Raw genomic sequence first — 16,640 nt, 5'->3', positions numbered from 1 at the left:
AACTACTTAAATTTCAGCCCATTAATCCTTCTTCTTTATCATATGATTTTGGGCTTATTAGTCTTCAATTTTACCCGGCTGGATTCACATCATATAAGTAGCTAAGTGATGGTTTATGCTCGAAACTCTTCTTATCCGTGAGCTTCCTATTTCTGTATTCTTCGAATTTAAGATTCCTAGAATTAGAAAATTTTACAACATTAACCCATAAAATGAACTAATTAGTGTATTAAATAAGTTAATTTATAAAATGAACTAGGATAAATTTTAATAGTTGAATTTGTCAAATATATAATCCATGACTATTTACATCAAATAACATTTTACTCGTCACATGCAAAATTGTCAATCTCGAGAATTTACGTAATTTTATTGAGATCTCATAAACTCGTATTGTAAACTTATATCGTAAACTCGTAAGAATTTACTTAATATAAAAAATATGTTATAATACTTATAAATTACATAATAGTTTAACATTTCAACTCCATATTAAAATAAAATGACAAATTATAATATTAAAGTAACAATATTTAATAGTAAATCTTACAAAATTTTACACAAGACATAAGTTCTTAAAATAACAAATAAAAAATTTAAAAAGACCAATCTTTGCTTCTAGCAAGAAAAGGGGCAAGATTCCTCAAAATTACTCGAAATTGAAAAATGAGTTTACTTTTGAGTTGTATAAGTGAAACTGACTAATCTCATAAACTCAGTAATTATTAAGAATTATCACTCGAGACCGATAACCATGATCACATGTATTAACCTTGATAAAAAGTAGAGAAAAAATTTCTCTACATGAACAATGACGTCATTACAATATTCTCTCAAAAAAATCACCTAAAAAAATAGCCGTTATATATGATTCTGTACCAATAAGAAAAGTAAAATAGTGAAAAGAGTAACAATAGACACACATAAGTGCTCTATAGGAAAGGTGGTGAGGTTGAGACTTGCGCAACTGATTCAGGTCATGAATTGTGAGCTCTGATCCTATCTCTTTTTTACTTATGCATTGCTCTCTTCTCTTAAACCAATGTTACATAAACCCTATTTGAATAAAAATTTATTTATAAACACTTACAGAAGAAAAAAAAATACAATTTATGAATGGAACATAGTCAGCGTAGATAAAAGAAAATAATGACGAGACTGAACACTATACATGAACTTTTGTTACAAAGAATGAGAAACCCAAAAAAAAGAGTACATAGAGAATTGTGATTATTGAAGGAACATCCTATTCCTAGGAATAGGATGTAATAAAATGTATAAGTGATGAACGGAAGATATAGAGAAAACACTGAGCGATCATAAAGAAGTGGTGGGTAAGGAACCCATCAAAATAATATTTTCGTCTTTGTGCTGCTCCCTAGTCTTGTTCGGCTTTTCTTTGGCAAATAATCCAGAGAGGAACCTAGGTGACAACCCTCCCCTGCCTAACAAGTCCAAACCTCCTCTAGTTTCACCACCTCTGTTAGTTAAGCTCCTTGTCTCATTCAATTTTAGTTGAGCCCCACAAGGACAATTTGCTACTTTTCGAAAGCAACGCTTATGGAAAACCAACTCACAAGCTTTGCACCTTTCAATGTCGTCTTCCTGCTCATAATTTACCTTCAGATTCAGACTTCTACTTTTCATTATGTTAAATAAATCCAAACTACGAAAATGAAATGGATAAAAAGTTGAGATGAATAGACATTAGAGAATAGCATAAATAAGATTGATTCCTGTGCTGTAACATCGGGAAGGCTTTCAAGTTTTGACACCAATGTACTTTACACCCATTATCAGGGACGAATCCAAGGGAGGGTAAGCAGAGACTTTGGCCCTTCCTCTCCCTTGGCTCTTTGGAAAAAAATTATAATAATATATTTATAATACTAAAGATATGATTATATTAAAAGATTAATTAAAAATTGATAAATATTCTATATTGTTGATAATTTTATGAATTAAAAGAATAATATTCATAAATTAGATAAATAACAATGTATTTAATGATTATAATTTAATATTTATTTAAACCTATTATTAAAAAAAATCCAACCCCCCTTTTATAGTGTTCAGGATCCGTCCTGTCCATTATGAATTCTAACTCCGGACAACAGGAAATTCTACTGAAATTAAACTTGAGCTTAAGTACCAAAATTAATGCAGAACATCTGGTATGTCCTTAAAAGACAAGACCCCAAAACACCCAGTTGGAGGAATCCAATTCCTTATTTTCTGGTATATGGATGGATAGATTTAAAAGAGATAGTTCAACTTATACCTATTTCAGTCAACAAGTTGGAGCCTACACAGGATTCATTGGATTTGTGAAATGTCAAACAGAAAGTAGAAACGTGATGCAGGATTAATCAACAGCTCAGAATGGTGTTTTCTTTCTTCTTTTTTTTCTTTCTAATTTTTTATTTGTCTTTTTGTCTCTATTACAGTTGGTTGGTTGTGTCACTAGCAGACCTTTAATGGATTTGCCCACACACCCTAGACAGAGAACTAAAGTGTGTTTCATATAAGGTGGCAATAAAGAGGCATAGAAATTAAAAGTGGAAAATAAATGCAATGCAGGAGTCTGTGTGTGTGTTGGGGGGGGGGGGGGGGGGGGGGGGGGAGGCTACTGCAACAAAAACCAGAAAATCGAGCCTCGAGTACAATTTAAACTAGGCTATCAAAATTCAATTTATATCTTCCAAAGTTCACAGTACACCTAAATTGTTCCATGCACCAAATCAATTCTATGCAAGTTGTTTTGTACTATATAAAAACTCTGTTGTTATACACAGCCAGACAAGTTTATACTGATATCTCAGACTCCATCATTACCATTCATTTTTCTCTCCCATCCTTTCCTCTTTATTTTACAAAAATCAATTGTCCATAAAATGTTTGAGGTCCATAAACCTCTTTCTGTGCAAGTATACTTAGCTAAATCTAATTCATAACAGATCTACACTGCACGTTTTTCTCTATTGTGGACCTAGAGAATTAGGATTCCTGATTAAAGTTCTAAGATACTATTACCTTTCTCATTGTTATATTATTATTTCATTAACAAATTATATACTATAGAATCTTAGCTATTGACGGGTACAAACCTGAAATGGGAAAATGAGAGAAGATGGGTCACTGCAATCTTGTCGGGCATTGCAGGGGACTCCCACATCACAGCATATGAGGCATTGGTCAGTAATGTGTTCCAGGATTTTCCTCGACAGAGTTTCCACCATCACAGGAAGTGCTGCATATAAGTTGCTATTTATCAAAAACACTAGATAAAGGGAATGCAACAACTTCAAAATTAACCAATGCTTCGCTCCAAATTGCATAATCAATAGTCTGCAGCTCATCATGAAACAAAAAGAGAAATGAAACACACAATTTGCATGAAGATATTACATAGGCTCATCACGATGCCCACCTCCAAAAAATAATATCTCGATTACAGAGTATGAAAATTCCCAGTTTTGACACAGACTAACAGCCGGAAATTCCATATTTTGGGTTGCAGGTAACAAATAGTCAAAAACTGACACACCACATCCCAAGGTCTTATATGAGCAATAATTTCCAGATACTTATTGTTGTTGATATCTCACATGGTTGAGATCCCAATACCATATTCCTTCCATGCTATCTGTTTAAACAGTTATTCAAGAACCGATAATGTCTGGGTACCATAGGGAACACAGAGATTTATCAGACCAAATCCAAAAACTGATATTGACAACTATTCCCTATAATTATACAAATCTATATTCAGCTACACCAAGAATATATTATTCAAAGTACATAATGACAAATACACTCGTGCCATTAGGGAATAAAAAAAAACACAAGAAATAAGTAATAAAATCTGACTAGCCAAATACAAATCTCAGTGTTAGGAGCAAATAATGCATGCCCGTGCATGCATCAAAACTGGGCTTTAGACATCATTGCATCAAACCCATATTCATCAAAATAAGTGAAACACATGTAAATGGGAACTAAATGAAATGAACTTTTATTTAAAGAACAAAGAAACAATAAGCCAAAAATAGAAGCTAACCAGCAAAGACTCCTTTGGAAAGATCAATCAAATCTCTAAGAGCAAAAAAGTCATTGCTTTCAAGAAGATATCTCCTGCTTCCAAGTCCTCTATTGATAGATCTCCAAAATGGGCAGCGAACATATGGAAGCATTGTACTTATCTTTTTTCTGATACTCATAACATGAAGTAATGCAGGGACCTTTGACAAAAGGAAGGGATTAACGGCAGTGACACAAAGCATAGGCTGCAGGAGAAATTTCATCAATAAAACGCAAAGTGAATGGTAAGAATAACTTAAAAATAAAGAAAGCGAAAAAGGATGGGAAGGAAACAAATATCATGCATCTAGTGTATTGATTGATGAACAACCACAACTAAGTAATAACACATATCGTAGATGAACAGCACAAATATTTCCATGTCCAATCCCTAAGTTATGCACTATTTTCGACTTTGAACAGTTCTTGGGAACTCCTGGAAGGAAATTGGATCCAAATCCAAGTCAATGACAGCTAACACTGAAGAGAAAATATTAAAAGGCCAATTAAGCAACAACACTAACCAAGAAAAGCCATGAAATTTTAATAAACATGTAACGAACCAATAAGATATTAACACACATCAACATGCATAAGTGTATTTATTTTGCAACACTTCACAATCTATGTGCCCAATGCTAATTGTAAATGCAAATAAACAGCATTCATTCAAACTAGCAATCCCTACAACTACACAATCTATGCACCCAAATTCTTCATAGGGTGTTAAACTAGGTTGATGACCTCTCCGTAACTCAGGGTGATTTACTAGTCTTCTTATGAGCAATTGCAGTATTTTAATTTTTGTTGGATTCCACAAATTTTGTAATTGTATTACACAGTCCTATTCATTCAATTCAGAGATTCTCAGACCTTTTTCTCACTTTCTATAGTTTTCCCTTACTTTCTCAAACCACGCAAGTTTTCAAATATATTATGAAACATCATAAAAGGAAAACAATATTATTATAAAAGACAAACATTAGTATTAAATTTACCTGTTCATGTATAGAATCCAGATAGGATTTTGCCATCTGGGAAACAGGATAATAAGTGAAATCCCAATGATGTAAAACCCTGGCTGGCAAGACTGCAGTCTCATTTGTGTGGCAAGAAGAGCAAAACAACTGGCCAGTGTATTCACAAAGTCGAGGCTTCCCCCATCCAAATGTCTGTACAAAATCCCAAATCAAAGTTTTTCCATCATCAAAATGCTTTCGGCATCCAGCACAGGTGTGATGTTGTGCTTCTAACAACTGTTTCACAGATTTGTTTGGTGGAATTTCAACTATAAGTGAAATTGTCTTCCCTAAATTGGAAATGTTTTGAATATTTTCCCCTCTTGTAAAAGAAGACTGAGACACTAGTCCATTTGACACATGTGAAATAGGATATGAATCTTGATCAGACAAAAACCAATTCAATGCTCTTGGAGGACTTAAAGAGAACCTGAAACTGAGAATAGACTGTAAACACTCTTGAATGAGAACACTTCTCTTTACAATAATATCAGGAGATGCACTTCTAAATATCTGGGTTTCCTTTTCAACAGAAGCCCATGGCAAAGGTAATTTCCAGCCTTGTTCATTGAATAAGGTTTTCATGCAACGATAGAGAGTAAGGAAATCACGATATCTCCTTTCAACCTCCCACTGATCCTTGCCACTCCACACCTTTATTTTATACACCGTGTATTCCTTCACCCCAACTAATCTTTCACTGAAAGAAACATCACCTTTCTTCTGCCTTGCACCTACCACTTCAATCCTATCTATTCTTCTTGGGCGCTGAACTAGCAGGTAAGCATCATCTGTACTAGAAGTAGAAGCAGTCAACCCACCATCTCTCGAAGGCATAGAAAATTGACGATCAGCCAATCTGTTACCCATGGAAAGCCTGGCCCCAGGAGAATCCACAGATTCCAGTAAAATTTCTTCCATTTCCTGAACAACCTCGTCATAGAATTCATTTAGCTCAAAGTCTTCTATCTGCAATATTAAGTGAAACATTTAATCCAATACCACAATGTCCACTAAGTAAAGGAGCAGCCAAAAATGAGTTGCTTCAAACCTCAAGTCTATAACGGCATTTCTCAACAGTAAAAATAAGAAAATGAGAATGCTAGTTTAATTGAGTCATACATCCAATCTTTCAAAATTCAAAAAAAAAAATAATAATAATTTTAGATGTCTGGCTCTTTTTTTGGTTACAAGATGCCAGGCTCTTTTTTTCTTTTTTTGTTTCAAGATGCCAGCTCTAGTTTCAATTGAATACATCTTACAGAATTAGTAGTAAATAATTTCATTACTCAGCCAAAATAATCTTCCTGAAAATTATGCATATTTAGTTAATACAGAGTAAGAAATGTCAACCCAATGGGTTTACACAATGTTCTAATCACAGATTACACCACTTGATGCAGCCACTACATCTTGGTTATGGCAGCTAACACAACTACATCACACCGTGCTTGTGTCCCATATTGGCCCACAATAGCCATAAATCAACTATGACCACAATTTAAACTATGGGTTTACATAGTAATTAAAATTTCACAAAATTCCAGTAGCCAATAATAACTAAAGATGGCTGAATTGAAAACGATAAGTTGAAAGACAATGGAATGCACTTCTCACCATGGATACCACAGGACGTTCTTCAAAGAGATCTGTTGAAGTGGAAGAGCTCTCTAATGTTTTCCTCGTTCCACTGTCCAACGGTGGCGCAGATTTTTCTGGACTCTCAAATGATTTTGCATCAACATTCCCAAGATGTAATGCTTTCCTCATTCCACTGTCCAAAGGTGGCACAGCTTGTTCAAGACTCTCAGATGATTTTGCAATAACATTCCCAGGACAGTTGGATGGATTGGAAGAAGTTTCATCAATTCGGCTATCATTATTGCGATCAAGCTTGAACATAGAATCATCCACCTCTAACTTTACACACTGAGCATCACTAATAGCAATAGCTTCTATACTGTTGACATTGACATTCCCCTTTTCCATGCTACCACCACCACTCACATTCAAACTCGTATTCCGAGTAGCTTCTTCCGCCACAAGATCCAAATCAACTTCATCCACGTTGGCAACAGAAGCAGTTTTAGAACAACTAACCAAATCATCAGACCCTTGAACATGCTTTTCGAAACTGTTCCCAAAATCAATTGAGGTAGAACTTTCTCCTAGGTTAGCAAGCATATCAACTTCCCTATCCCTAACCTCTTCTATACCATCAGAACAACCAAGTTCTTTTGTTTCTTCAACCTCGTTAACTGTGACATTGTCCTTGTCATCTTTCGCTCCCTCCTTTTGACCAGAACCTGAATTCACTCCATCGTTCATTTTTCGCTGATTGCGAAACAGATCAGACACAACAGAAACGGGACCGTTTTGCAGCAAAAAATCATCCAAGTCCATGGAACCATAGGCCACGGAAGAATTCATAAACAAAGAGTTATCGTTTCTCACTTCCGGTTCCTCACGATAATGTATAATATTCGACAAAGACGTTTCGTTTCGACCATCATCATCACTACCGTAGTTATACATAGAATCATCACCCTCTGAGAACTCTTCTTCTTCGTCATCTTCCTCTTCATCTTCTCCTTCTTCTTCTTCTTCTCGTTTTTCCTCTTTTACACCACCTTCTCCAACGTTCACCTCGGACTCTTCATTCCGGTTAAACGCGATGGACTCCGACGAATCGAGCGCGGTGATGGCGAGTTCGTCGCTGCAATCACCGTAGAACTCCAAACCACTGGAACCGTACCTGAAGGTCCGGCTCCGGTTCCGATTGGGCTCCGGCTGCGCTCCTTTCCCCAAACTGAAATTATCGAAATCCAAATCGGAGAAATCGTGGAAGAGCGTGACGGCGCTGCAGAGGCTCATGCTGGTGCTGGGCGTTCCCATGACGGAGTTGGCGCTGCAGTAGCGCTCGAACTCGGAATCGCCGCCGCACGAGGAGTGGCGCGAGGCGGCGGCGTCCGATCGGCGGACGCGTAGCGGAGGGAAGGAATCGCATGGATCCGGAGAACCGAGTTCGCCTCGGCCGTTCATTAGGGCGCGAATTGCGATTGATTATGATCGAAGATGCGAAGGTGTTGGAAGGTTCTGGAAGGAAGCGCAGAGAGGTGGATAGAGGCTTCCCTGAGACACAGGGGAAGGCGATGATGCAATTGAAGGGGGAAATGGAAAAAAGATGAAAATGAGAATCGGGATTTTGTTTTTTTGTCTTTAAATAATAATAAGAAATTAAGATAGTATTGTGGTGTGAGACCTTAGAAAAGTAGATTCAAAACAAAATCAAAATCAAATCTACCGGTATCATTTATGTGCAAGTCGTTTTACCTACCATTCCACCATCTATAACCTATCAATCAATCTACTCCCATCCCATGCTCGTCTCTCTAAAATAGGGAATCTGGCAATCATCATGCACATAGATACAGATACGAGCTTCAGCTACCAACTTAATTTGTAATTTTATTTTATATTATTAAAATATTTCAACAATAACAAAAAAAATTGAATTTAAGTGTATCATTCATTTTTGCAACTGAATATTTATTATGTGATTAGAATTTATAATAAATTATATATATAACTGTTCTTACCGGAAATCTGTTGTAGAGCTGATCTGCCGGGTAAGATTGGTGAGTCTCCTTCGCCGGGTATATTGGTGCTCCGAGATGGGGGAGATACCTGCAAAAGAGACTCTGATGCTAAAGTTAGGGTTTGTATGAGTATGAGTCTCGTATATATAATGCACATACCTTTGTGTGAGTTAGGGTTGTCTTGGGCCTGAGATAAGATATGATATGATACGATATCATATAATATGATATGATCACGTTGTGACATAATATGGTATAATTGGAGAACGGTTTTAGCCTGGGACGAGATCTCCGGGCTCGGGTGTGATCTGTCCGGATTCCGGGCTGACGTTGTTCAACGCGTGCCCGGGATGATCCTTATAATGTCAACCTGGGCTGAGAGCCCGGGTGCGAAATGCGGTCAGTACACTAGCCCCCCGAGCTCCGAAGGCCGTAGGCTGAGGAGTTAAGGTCGGGCTCGTGAGAGGAGAGGTGGCTTTGCGCGTACGCTAGCTGGAGGCTCGTCACGTGTCGCGACTGTTCATGCTCTGGAGACGTTTGATTGACGTATTGGGGGCAGTGACGGTTTTTTAATGATGGTTTGGTAATAAGTGTGTCGTCGGGTGTGCCTTTCAACTGACACGTGTCGCGTCGGTTTTGAATTTCGGGGAGAGTTTTAGCCTTTCTCTCTTCTCGCGCCTCTTTCCTGTCTTTCTTCTGACTTCTCGAGTACGAGAGCTTTTCTTGGTTCCCTTTACCTCCTTTCTCTTTTGCGCTTCCGTCGCCGTCGTCGTTTCTGGTAGTCCTTTCTTTGGTAGGGTTGTTTTCTGAGGAGGAGTACCAGGTACTTCCTTTTTATTTGCTTCTTCTCTTTTTTCATGGCCGGTGGAAGTGGTGCTGGATCCTCTGCGTCTGCCAGGGGCAAGGCGCGTGGCAAGGTGGTGGCCGCCGGAAGGGTCACTGTTGAGAAGAAAGATTTGCCGCCACCTAGGGGCCCAGAGCCGGGCGTTCCTGGTTACGACTGGGTCAAACGCGAGGTGGCCGAGGCTCAGAGCATTTTTCGCTCTTTCCTCGAAGTGAATGCGTTTCGGAGAGCGCATAGGGTTTGCGATTCCTCCATTTCCCACATGATTCGGCTTCAGCCCTGTCAGGCTGATGAGGGCGTGTATATGGGGAGGTCTACTGATCCCCCTCATTTCTATGTATATCAATGCTTTTTTAGGGATTTGGATGTCTGTCTTCCTTTTACCCAGTTTGAGTGCGATTTTTTGAATTTTATCAACGCGACTCCTTGCCAGTTGCATCCCAATAGTTGGGGTTTTTTGAGGGCTTTTCAGGTCTTGTGTACAGTTCTAGGTATAGAGGTGTCTCTTCGCGTCTTTCTTCATTTTTATCAGTTGAAGATGGGCGTTCCGCCTTATGGCATTTTGTCCCTGAGCGGGAGTAGGGATGGGGGCTTGTTTACTCCCTACTCCCAATCGTACAAAAATTTCAAGCAGGAGTTTTTCCGGGTCGCCCTTGTGGGTGTTGACCCTTTGGAAGACGAGGTGTTCTACTTCGGCGGTTTGCCGAGGTTTCCATTTTATTGGTGTCCCAAGCCGTCCCGGTTTCACGGTTTGGGGGATCTGAAGGTGACGGCCGCGGAGACGGCCGCCATCAAGAATCTTGCCGCGCTCCCTCGTCCGTTGGATTGCAAGCTCGTCTTGTCGCTTGCGAATTCGCCTTTCAGGGAGAGGGGCCTAGAGAGTGAGTATTATGTGCTCTGGTAGGTTTTTAGGACTTGTGTAGTTGCCGGTTATTGATGTGTTTCTGTTTCTTTTCTGCAGGCATTATGGGCAGAAACTTGTGGCGTCAGCTTAAACACCGCTATAATATTTCCGAGCTCGAGGTTCCCGAGCCTCCGGAGGAGGATGCTGTCTCCCTAAAGACCCACCGGAAGAGGAAGAGGGGGAAGGAGGAGGTCGGGGGGACCTCCGCTTCTCACGATGTCGAGGAGGCGACCTCCCGGGCTGTGGACGCTGTGGATCTCACCGACAGCCCTCTAGCCAAGGAAGCCTCGCTAGTGGCTACGGCGGAGGTGGTAAAGGGTGTCGGGCTTACTGCACCGGACGCCGAGGTGAGTAGCTTATCATATGCACGCGTTTTCCATGTTAATTCCCCGTCTTTGTTTCTTGAGGCGTTATGGATCCCTTTGCAGGACGGGGTTGGCGTTGCTGAGGTGGAGGTCTGCGTGTCCGAGCAGACCGTCCGAGTTGCCAAGGTGGTAAGTATTGTCTTCTCGGACTTTTCACTCTGGCTTTTTGCTATGTTGCCTTACTGTTTGATCTGGGTGATTTTTTGTAGGCAGAAAATGCCTCTGGGCCTGAGCTGCAGGCGGGGAAAACCGCTGAGCCTGAGGTGTAGGCGGGAAAAGCCGCCGAGCCTGAGGTGCAGGCGGGAAATGCCGTTGATCCTGAGGTGCAGGCTTCCGGGCTTGCCGCCCAGGCTGCTGGGGTGAGTCTAGTTTTTTGTTTTGTTTTGTTTTGTTTTTGTGGCTTTCTCGCATGTCTCCTTATCTATTTGTGATGCGGGACTGGTGTTTGTAGGCGGGCTCATCGCAGGGGCCTTCCCGGACCCAATATCTGTCCCATCGCTTTGGGAAGGGGATAGATACGGTGCGGCTGGATCACGTGAGCGCGTCCGGCGATATGGATTCATTATGGAGCGTGGGGGTGACTGCGGAGAGGCTCTTTCCTCAGGGTTCGTTGAGCTCCGAGGACCAGGGATTGATTGACAGGATCGGTCCCGAGGACAGTTTTGATGCTGCCCAGGTCATGCTGCAGAGGGTGATAGGCATAATGAGTCACTGGAAACCCAAGTGGGGCCAGCAGCGAGAAGACTTGGCCAAGCAGCAGCAAGAGCTGGCTAAGCGGGAGCAGGAGCTGGCCAAGCAAGAGCAGGAGCTGGCTAAGGTGAAGGGCCGGCTTCAGCCATGGAAGGAGGCGAACAAGATCCTAAGGGAGGATAATAAGGCTCTCACCGCGGCTCTTGATGAGACGAAGCGGCGGGAGGCTGAGCTCCGAACCGCGCGTAGCAACCTTGCGCGGGTGCAGAAATCTCTTGAGATTGCATTGCGGTCCAATGAGGCTTATGCTTCTCGAGTGGGGGAGCTGCAGGGGCTCGCCGCTTTTTCTCGGGCGCGGGCCCGTTCTTTGGAGGACGAGGTGACGTCCTCCCGTGACCAGGTGCGGGTCTTAGAGGATGTTGTGGCCTCTCTAAAGGGGGAGTTGGCAGCGGCGGCTGAGGAGCGTCTCCACAGTGAGGCCATTCTGGGTGGTCGAGAGGATGAGATTGCTGCGCTGAGAGTAGAGCTCGTGGAGCTGGCAGCGGGGAAAGCGGCCGTGGAAGGACGGCTCGTCGAGATGGAGCGCTCCATCGTGACAGAGCATAAGAGGGGCTTTCAGAAGGCTGCCCGCCAGGCACGACTTCTTGCTCCCGGGTTCGACTTCTCCTCGATGCATGTGGAGAAGGTGGTCCGTCGCGGGAGGATTGTTTCGGAGGACGATGTTAACGACAGTTCCAGTGAAAATGCCTCCGCTTAGGTTTTCTTTGTAATTTTGGTTTCCTTTCTCTTTGACGTGAATTGATGTACTGAATCGTGTGAACTTTGCTTGTATACATGTATGCATGTTGCTCCATTTTGTTCGTTTTGGGTTTAATTTTGGCTGTTCGCGCTGTTTGAAGCGCATGTTTGGCGTCTGTTATATGCTTTTGTATCGGGTGATACCTCTTATCTTGCGCTAGTGACGTCGAGATTCGAGGTCGGCTTTAGTTGCTTGCTCAGTAGGATTTTTCGCTGAAGTTCGGACTCGGCCGTAGATGAATGTGTTAAGATTCGTATTCGATCTCAAATTGTGACTTTGTAATTGTTGTGAGAGTTTATAAATGACCGTAGGCTGGAGTCAAGGTCAGAATTCAATCCTAAGTTGGTCGTGCCGGGGTTCGAATTCGACCCCGGTATCGAGAGTGGGGTGTGCTTTGCCAGGGTTCAAAGTTGTCCTCAGGTTAGTGGTTTGGTATCGACCTTTAAGGGAGAATTCGTGTGTGTGTTGAGATTCGTATTCGACCTCGGATTTTGAATTAGGCGACTTGGCTAGGTTCGGACTCGACCTTTAAGGGGGAGCATCGAGGCTCATACTCGACCTTGTATGCTAAACGAGGTTCGGGCGTGACTTCGAACTTCTGTTTGGGTGAGTGTCTCTGTAGAGGCTTGATGACCTTGATTTATTAGCGTCGAGGTATTGCGCCGACCTCAAGCCGGAGTGTAGTAGGTTGGATAAGTGGTCCATGTCCGCCCTTAAATTTAGGGTCATGCATGTTTTGTCATAGATCGAACTCGATTTCGGGTATATGGTCGGGACTCGACCTCCGAATGAGTTACTAGGGTTCGACCTTGACTTTTGACAAGAGCGTCGAGGTTTGCACTTGACTTCGTAAATTGTGAGCGGGTTCCATTAAGGTTCGGACTCGACCTTTGAAGAAAGCGTCGGGGTTCGTACTCGACCTCGGATTTGACGTTTGATTAAGGTTCGAACTGGACCTCGGATTTTTGCAAATGAATGGGTTAAGGTTCGTGTTCGACCTTTAACGAGAGTGCTGGGGTTCGTGCTCGACCTCGGGTTTGCATTTTTAAGGTTCGAACTCGACCTTTATCAAGGATACCGGGGTTCGTGCTCGACCTCGGGTTTGCATTTTTAAGGTTCGAACTCGACCTTTATCAAGGATACCGGGGTTCGTGCTCGACCTCGGGTTTGCATTTTTAAGGTTCGAACTCGACCTTTATCAAGGATACTGGGGTTCGTGCTCGACCTCGGGTTTTACGCGCGCGATTGGATTACGGGGGTTCTATTTTCGTGTTTACAGTAATTGATGCGGTAATATTGAAGGAAACGCAATGAGTGAGCGAAAAGGAGAATATTATTAGATAATCCTGTCGTACCTCGTTAAAAACCCTCTCCGTTTAGGACGGAGGCGGGAAAAGAGTGCGCGGTTTCGCTTTTACAAATGTGAAATTAGAGTTTAGGGGCATGTAGTGGGGGGACTCTTCTTGCCCTCCTTGCCGGACGCGGAGATCCTCAGGCTTTCGGCGTAGCATTGCCGAGCTGTCTTCTGGTTTTCTCTGACGGAGATAATTTTTCCGTCCTTTCCTGGGAACTTCATGGTGAGGTGCGGGGTGGACACCACCGCGCCGAGATGATTTAAAGTCGGCTTCCCTATTATGATGTTATAGGAGGTGTTGGCCTCCACGAGGAGGTATCGGACCATGATTCTTCTGGCGTCCGGGGGTGTGCCAAAGGTTGTGAGCAGGTCCACGTATCCGCGGGTGTGGACCCGTTCACCGACGAAGCCAACTAGGGGCTCTGTATGCGGCTGGATGAGAGAGTGAGGGACGTCGAGCTTGAGGAAAGTTGGCCAGTACAGGACGTCTGCCGAGCTCCCCTGATCGATGAATGTCTTTTGGACTTCCCAGTTTGCGATTTCTACCCCGATGACCATGGGGTCATCCTGATTGGGGCTGATCCCTGCGTAGTCCTCGTCGGAGAAGGAGATTGGTGGTGAGCTCTTGTAGGGGATCGAGGCAGTGGAATGGGCGCAATTGATACTGTGGAGGTGTCTTTTTCGGGCTGAGCTGCTGGCACCTCCTCTGGCGAAGCCGCCTGCAATTGTGTTGATTATTCCCCGCAGGGGGGCTGGTTCGGTCTCCTGGCTTATTTCAGCCTGTACTGCACCATTGGCGTTTTGCTGAGGTCTTGTGGGTAGGTCCCCCCGAGCTCCTGATCCGCGGCCTCTCCCGCGTCCCCGGCCTCCGGAGCCACCTCGGGAGCCTGGCTGTCGCTGAATGTAGTGGCCGAGGTGTCCTGCCTGGATGAGTTCCTCGATGCGGTCCCGGAGTGTGCGGCACTCGTCTGTGGTATGGCCATAGTTTCTGTGATACCGACAGTGTTTGGACTTGTCAGCATTGTTTGGTGTGTGGCCGGGTGATGGGAGGTCTAGCAGGTTGCTGTTACTGGCTTCCTCCAAAATGTGGACTCTTGGGGCGTTCAGAGGGGTGTAGAAGTCGTACCTCCCGGCTCTGTTTGTCCTGGCTGTCTTCTTGAATTGGCTGTCGTTGTTGACTTTAACCTTGTCTTTGTGGCCCTGTTCTGGTTTTGCGGGGCCCTTACCGCGAACCTGGTCGCGGAAGGCCGCGTGCTCCTCCATTTGAATGTAGCCGGCGGCGCGGGCGCGCAGTTCGTCCATATCGCGGGGGGCGTCGCGACATAGGCTGTCGACGAACGATCCGGGTTTCAGTGCCATGAGCATGGCGTGTAGGGCGACTTCCGGGTTTAGATTTTGGATCCGGACTGATATGTTAGAGAAGCGCTCCATGAAGGCCCGTAGGGGCTCGTCGTCATTCTGTCTGAGGTTGGCCAAGGCGGCCGAGGTTGTGTGGTGAGGCCGGCTGGTGGCGTACTGTGTCGTGAACCGCCGCACCAAGGTGGCGAAACTGTCAATGGACCCTGCCGGCAGTTGGGTGTACCAATGGAGCGCGGGTCCTTTAAGCGAGGTCGGGAAGACCCTGCACAGTATAGCGTCACTGTTAGTGTAAAGGTTTACCTGAGTCGTGTACGCGTCGACGTGCTCATCGGGGTCCGTAGTGTCGTCGTAGCGGTCGAGGTGGAGGGGCTTCCACCCGCGGGGTAACGAAGTCTCCATGATGTCGTTCACAAAGGGATGACGGCGGAAAGGCTCTTGGCCCTCGGAGACGTGAGTGGGGGCCTTGCTGGTGCCTTGCCCTGATCTGTGTGTTGATGCATGAGACCGGTGCGTGGCGGGCTGTGAATGTGGTGCCCTGGTGGTTGCTTGGGAATGGGGGGCTGAATGCGCCTCCTCCTCATGATCACCGCTGTCGTGCGGTGGCTGGTCGGGGCGATGCCGAGGGAGCTGGGCGCGGATGCGCTCGTTCTCGGGGCGTAGCGCCACTAGGTCTGCTTCGTTAGCAATGCGCATCGCCGCGAGGTCATTCTCATGCTGGGCACGCATATTCTGGAGGTCGGCATCGTGCTGTCGCCGCATCTGCTCGACTTGTTCGACCAAACGCCTCAGGGTCGCGGTATCGCTGTACATGGTAGTTGAGTTGCTTGTGTTATCTGTTGCTCGTCTAATATGACTTCTGGTAGAAACCATGCAGGTGGCCGATGAGAGCTTGGTCTGATCGGCCCCACGGTGGGCGCCAAATGTTCTTACCGGAAATTTGCTGTAGAGCTGATCCGCCGGGTAAGATTGGTGAGCCTCCTTCGCTGGGTGTATTGGTGGTCCGAGATGGGGGAGGTACCTGCAAAAGAGACTCCGATGCTAAAATTAGGGTTTGTATGAGTATGAGTCTCGTATATATAATGCACATACCTTTGTGTAAGTTAGGGTTGTCTTGGGCCTGAGATAAGATATGATATGATACGATATCATATAATATGATATGATCACGTTGTGACATAATATGGTATAATTGGAGAACAGTTTTAGCCTGGGACGAAATCTCCAGGCTCGGGCGTGATCTGTCCGGATTCCGGGCTGACGTTGTTCAACGCGTGCCCTGGATGATCCTTATAATGTCAATCCGGGCTGAGAGCCCGGGTGCGAAATGCGGTCAGTACAATAACTAAATATAAAGTTTGTATAAATAAATATTTTAAAACAAATAATTTATATTGTAACACCAAAACAAAAAAAAAAAAACAAAAAAGCATCAACCATAAGTATTCTCATGGTAACTAAAAAGTTATATGCGTTAATAGAAATTTAAGATCTGCTCTGACCAAAGAAAAAAAAAACTGTAAGAAATAAGAATTACTGGTAATATTTCTCTATGATATTCAAATAGGACTGAAGTCCTTTAAATACAGCAAGAAGGGCAGTGGAGCCCTACATTCTACCGGTAATAAAA

At 43.8% G+C, this 16,640-nt stretch overlaps 2 protein-coding genes across 3 annotated transcripts; both read right to left on the bottom strand.

The window, feature by feature from the left end:
* Positions 1–1,045: 1,045 nt before the first annotated feature.
* Positions 1,046–8,497, bottom strand: LOC109811756 (Phox (PX) domain-containing protein). Of its 2 annotated transcripts, XM_020375580.3 has the most exons (5): positions 6,717–8,490; positions 5,079–6,068; positions 4,061–4,286; positions 3,108–3,250; positions 1,046–1,605 (listed from the first exon to the last, which is right to left on the bottom strand). In XM_020375580.3, exons 1-5 carry the CDS (start codon positions 8,139–8,141, stop codon positions 1,318–1,320), a joined length of 3,072 nt encoding a protein of 1,023 aa, XP_020231169.2. In that variant the 5' UTR covers positions 8,142–8,490; the 3' UTR covers positions 1,046–1,317. The 2 variants fall into 2 exon arrangements, with proteins under 2 accessions (XP_020231169.2, XP_082932773.1); XM_083076647.1 differs by lacking the exons at positions 1,046–1,605; positions 3,108–3,250 and adding an exon at positions 3,524–3,679 and having other exon boundaries at positions 6,717–8,497.
* Positions 8,498–13,735: 5,238 nt separating this feature from the next.
* On the bottom strand, positions 13,736–15,883 carry LOC145958530 (uncharacterized). Its single transcript, XM_083076029.1, has 2 exons — positions 14,056–15,883; positions 13,736–13,929 (listed from the first exon to the last, which is right to left on the bottom strand). Exons 1-2 carry the CDS (start codon positions 15,881–15,883, stop codon positions 13,736–13,738), a joined length of 2,022 nt encoding a protein of 673 aa, XP_082932155.1.
* Between the last annotated feature and the right edge of the window lie 757 nt (positions 15,884–16,640).

This window comes from Cajanus cajan, chromosome 6 (genome assembly GCF_000230855.2).
Source record: "Cajanus cajan strain Asha chromosome 6, NIPB_CcT2T_4, whole genome shotgun sequence".
In the NCBI taxonomy this organism is placed as follows: domain Eukaryota; kingdom Viridiplantae; phylum Streptophyta; class Magnoliopsida; order Fabales; family Fabaceae; genus Cajanus; species Cajanus cajan.
Note: the sequence above shows the minus strand (reverse complement) of the source record. Positions and strands in the feature narration are given on the sequence as shown.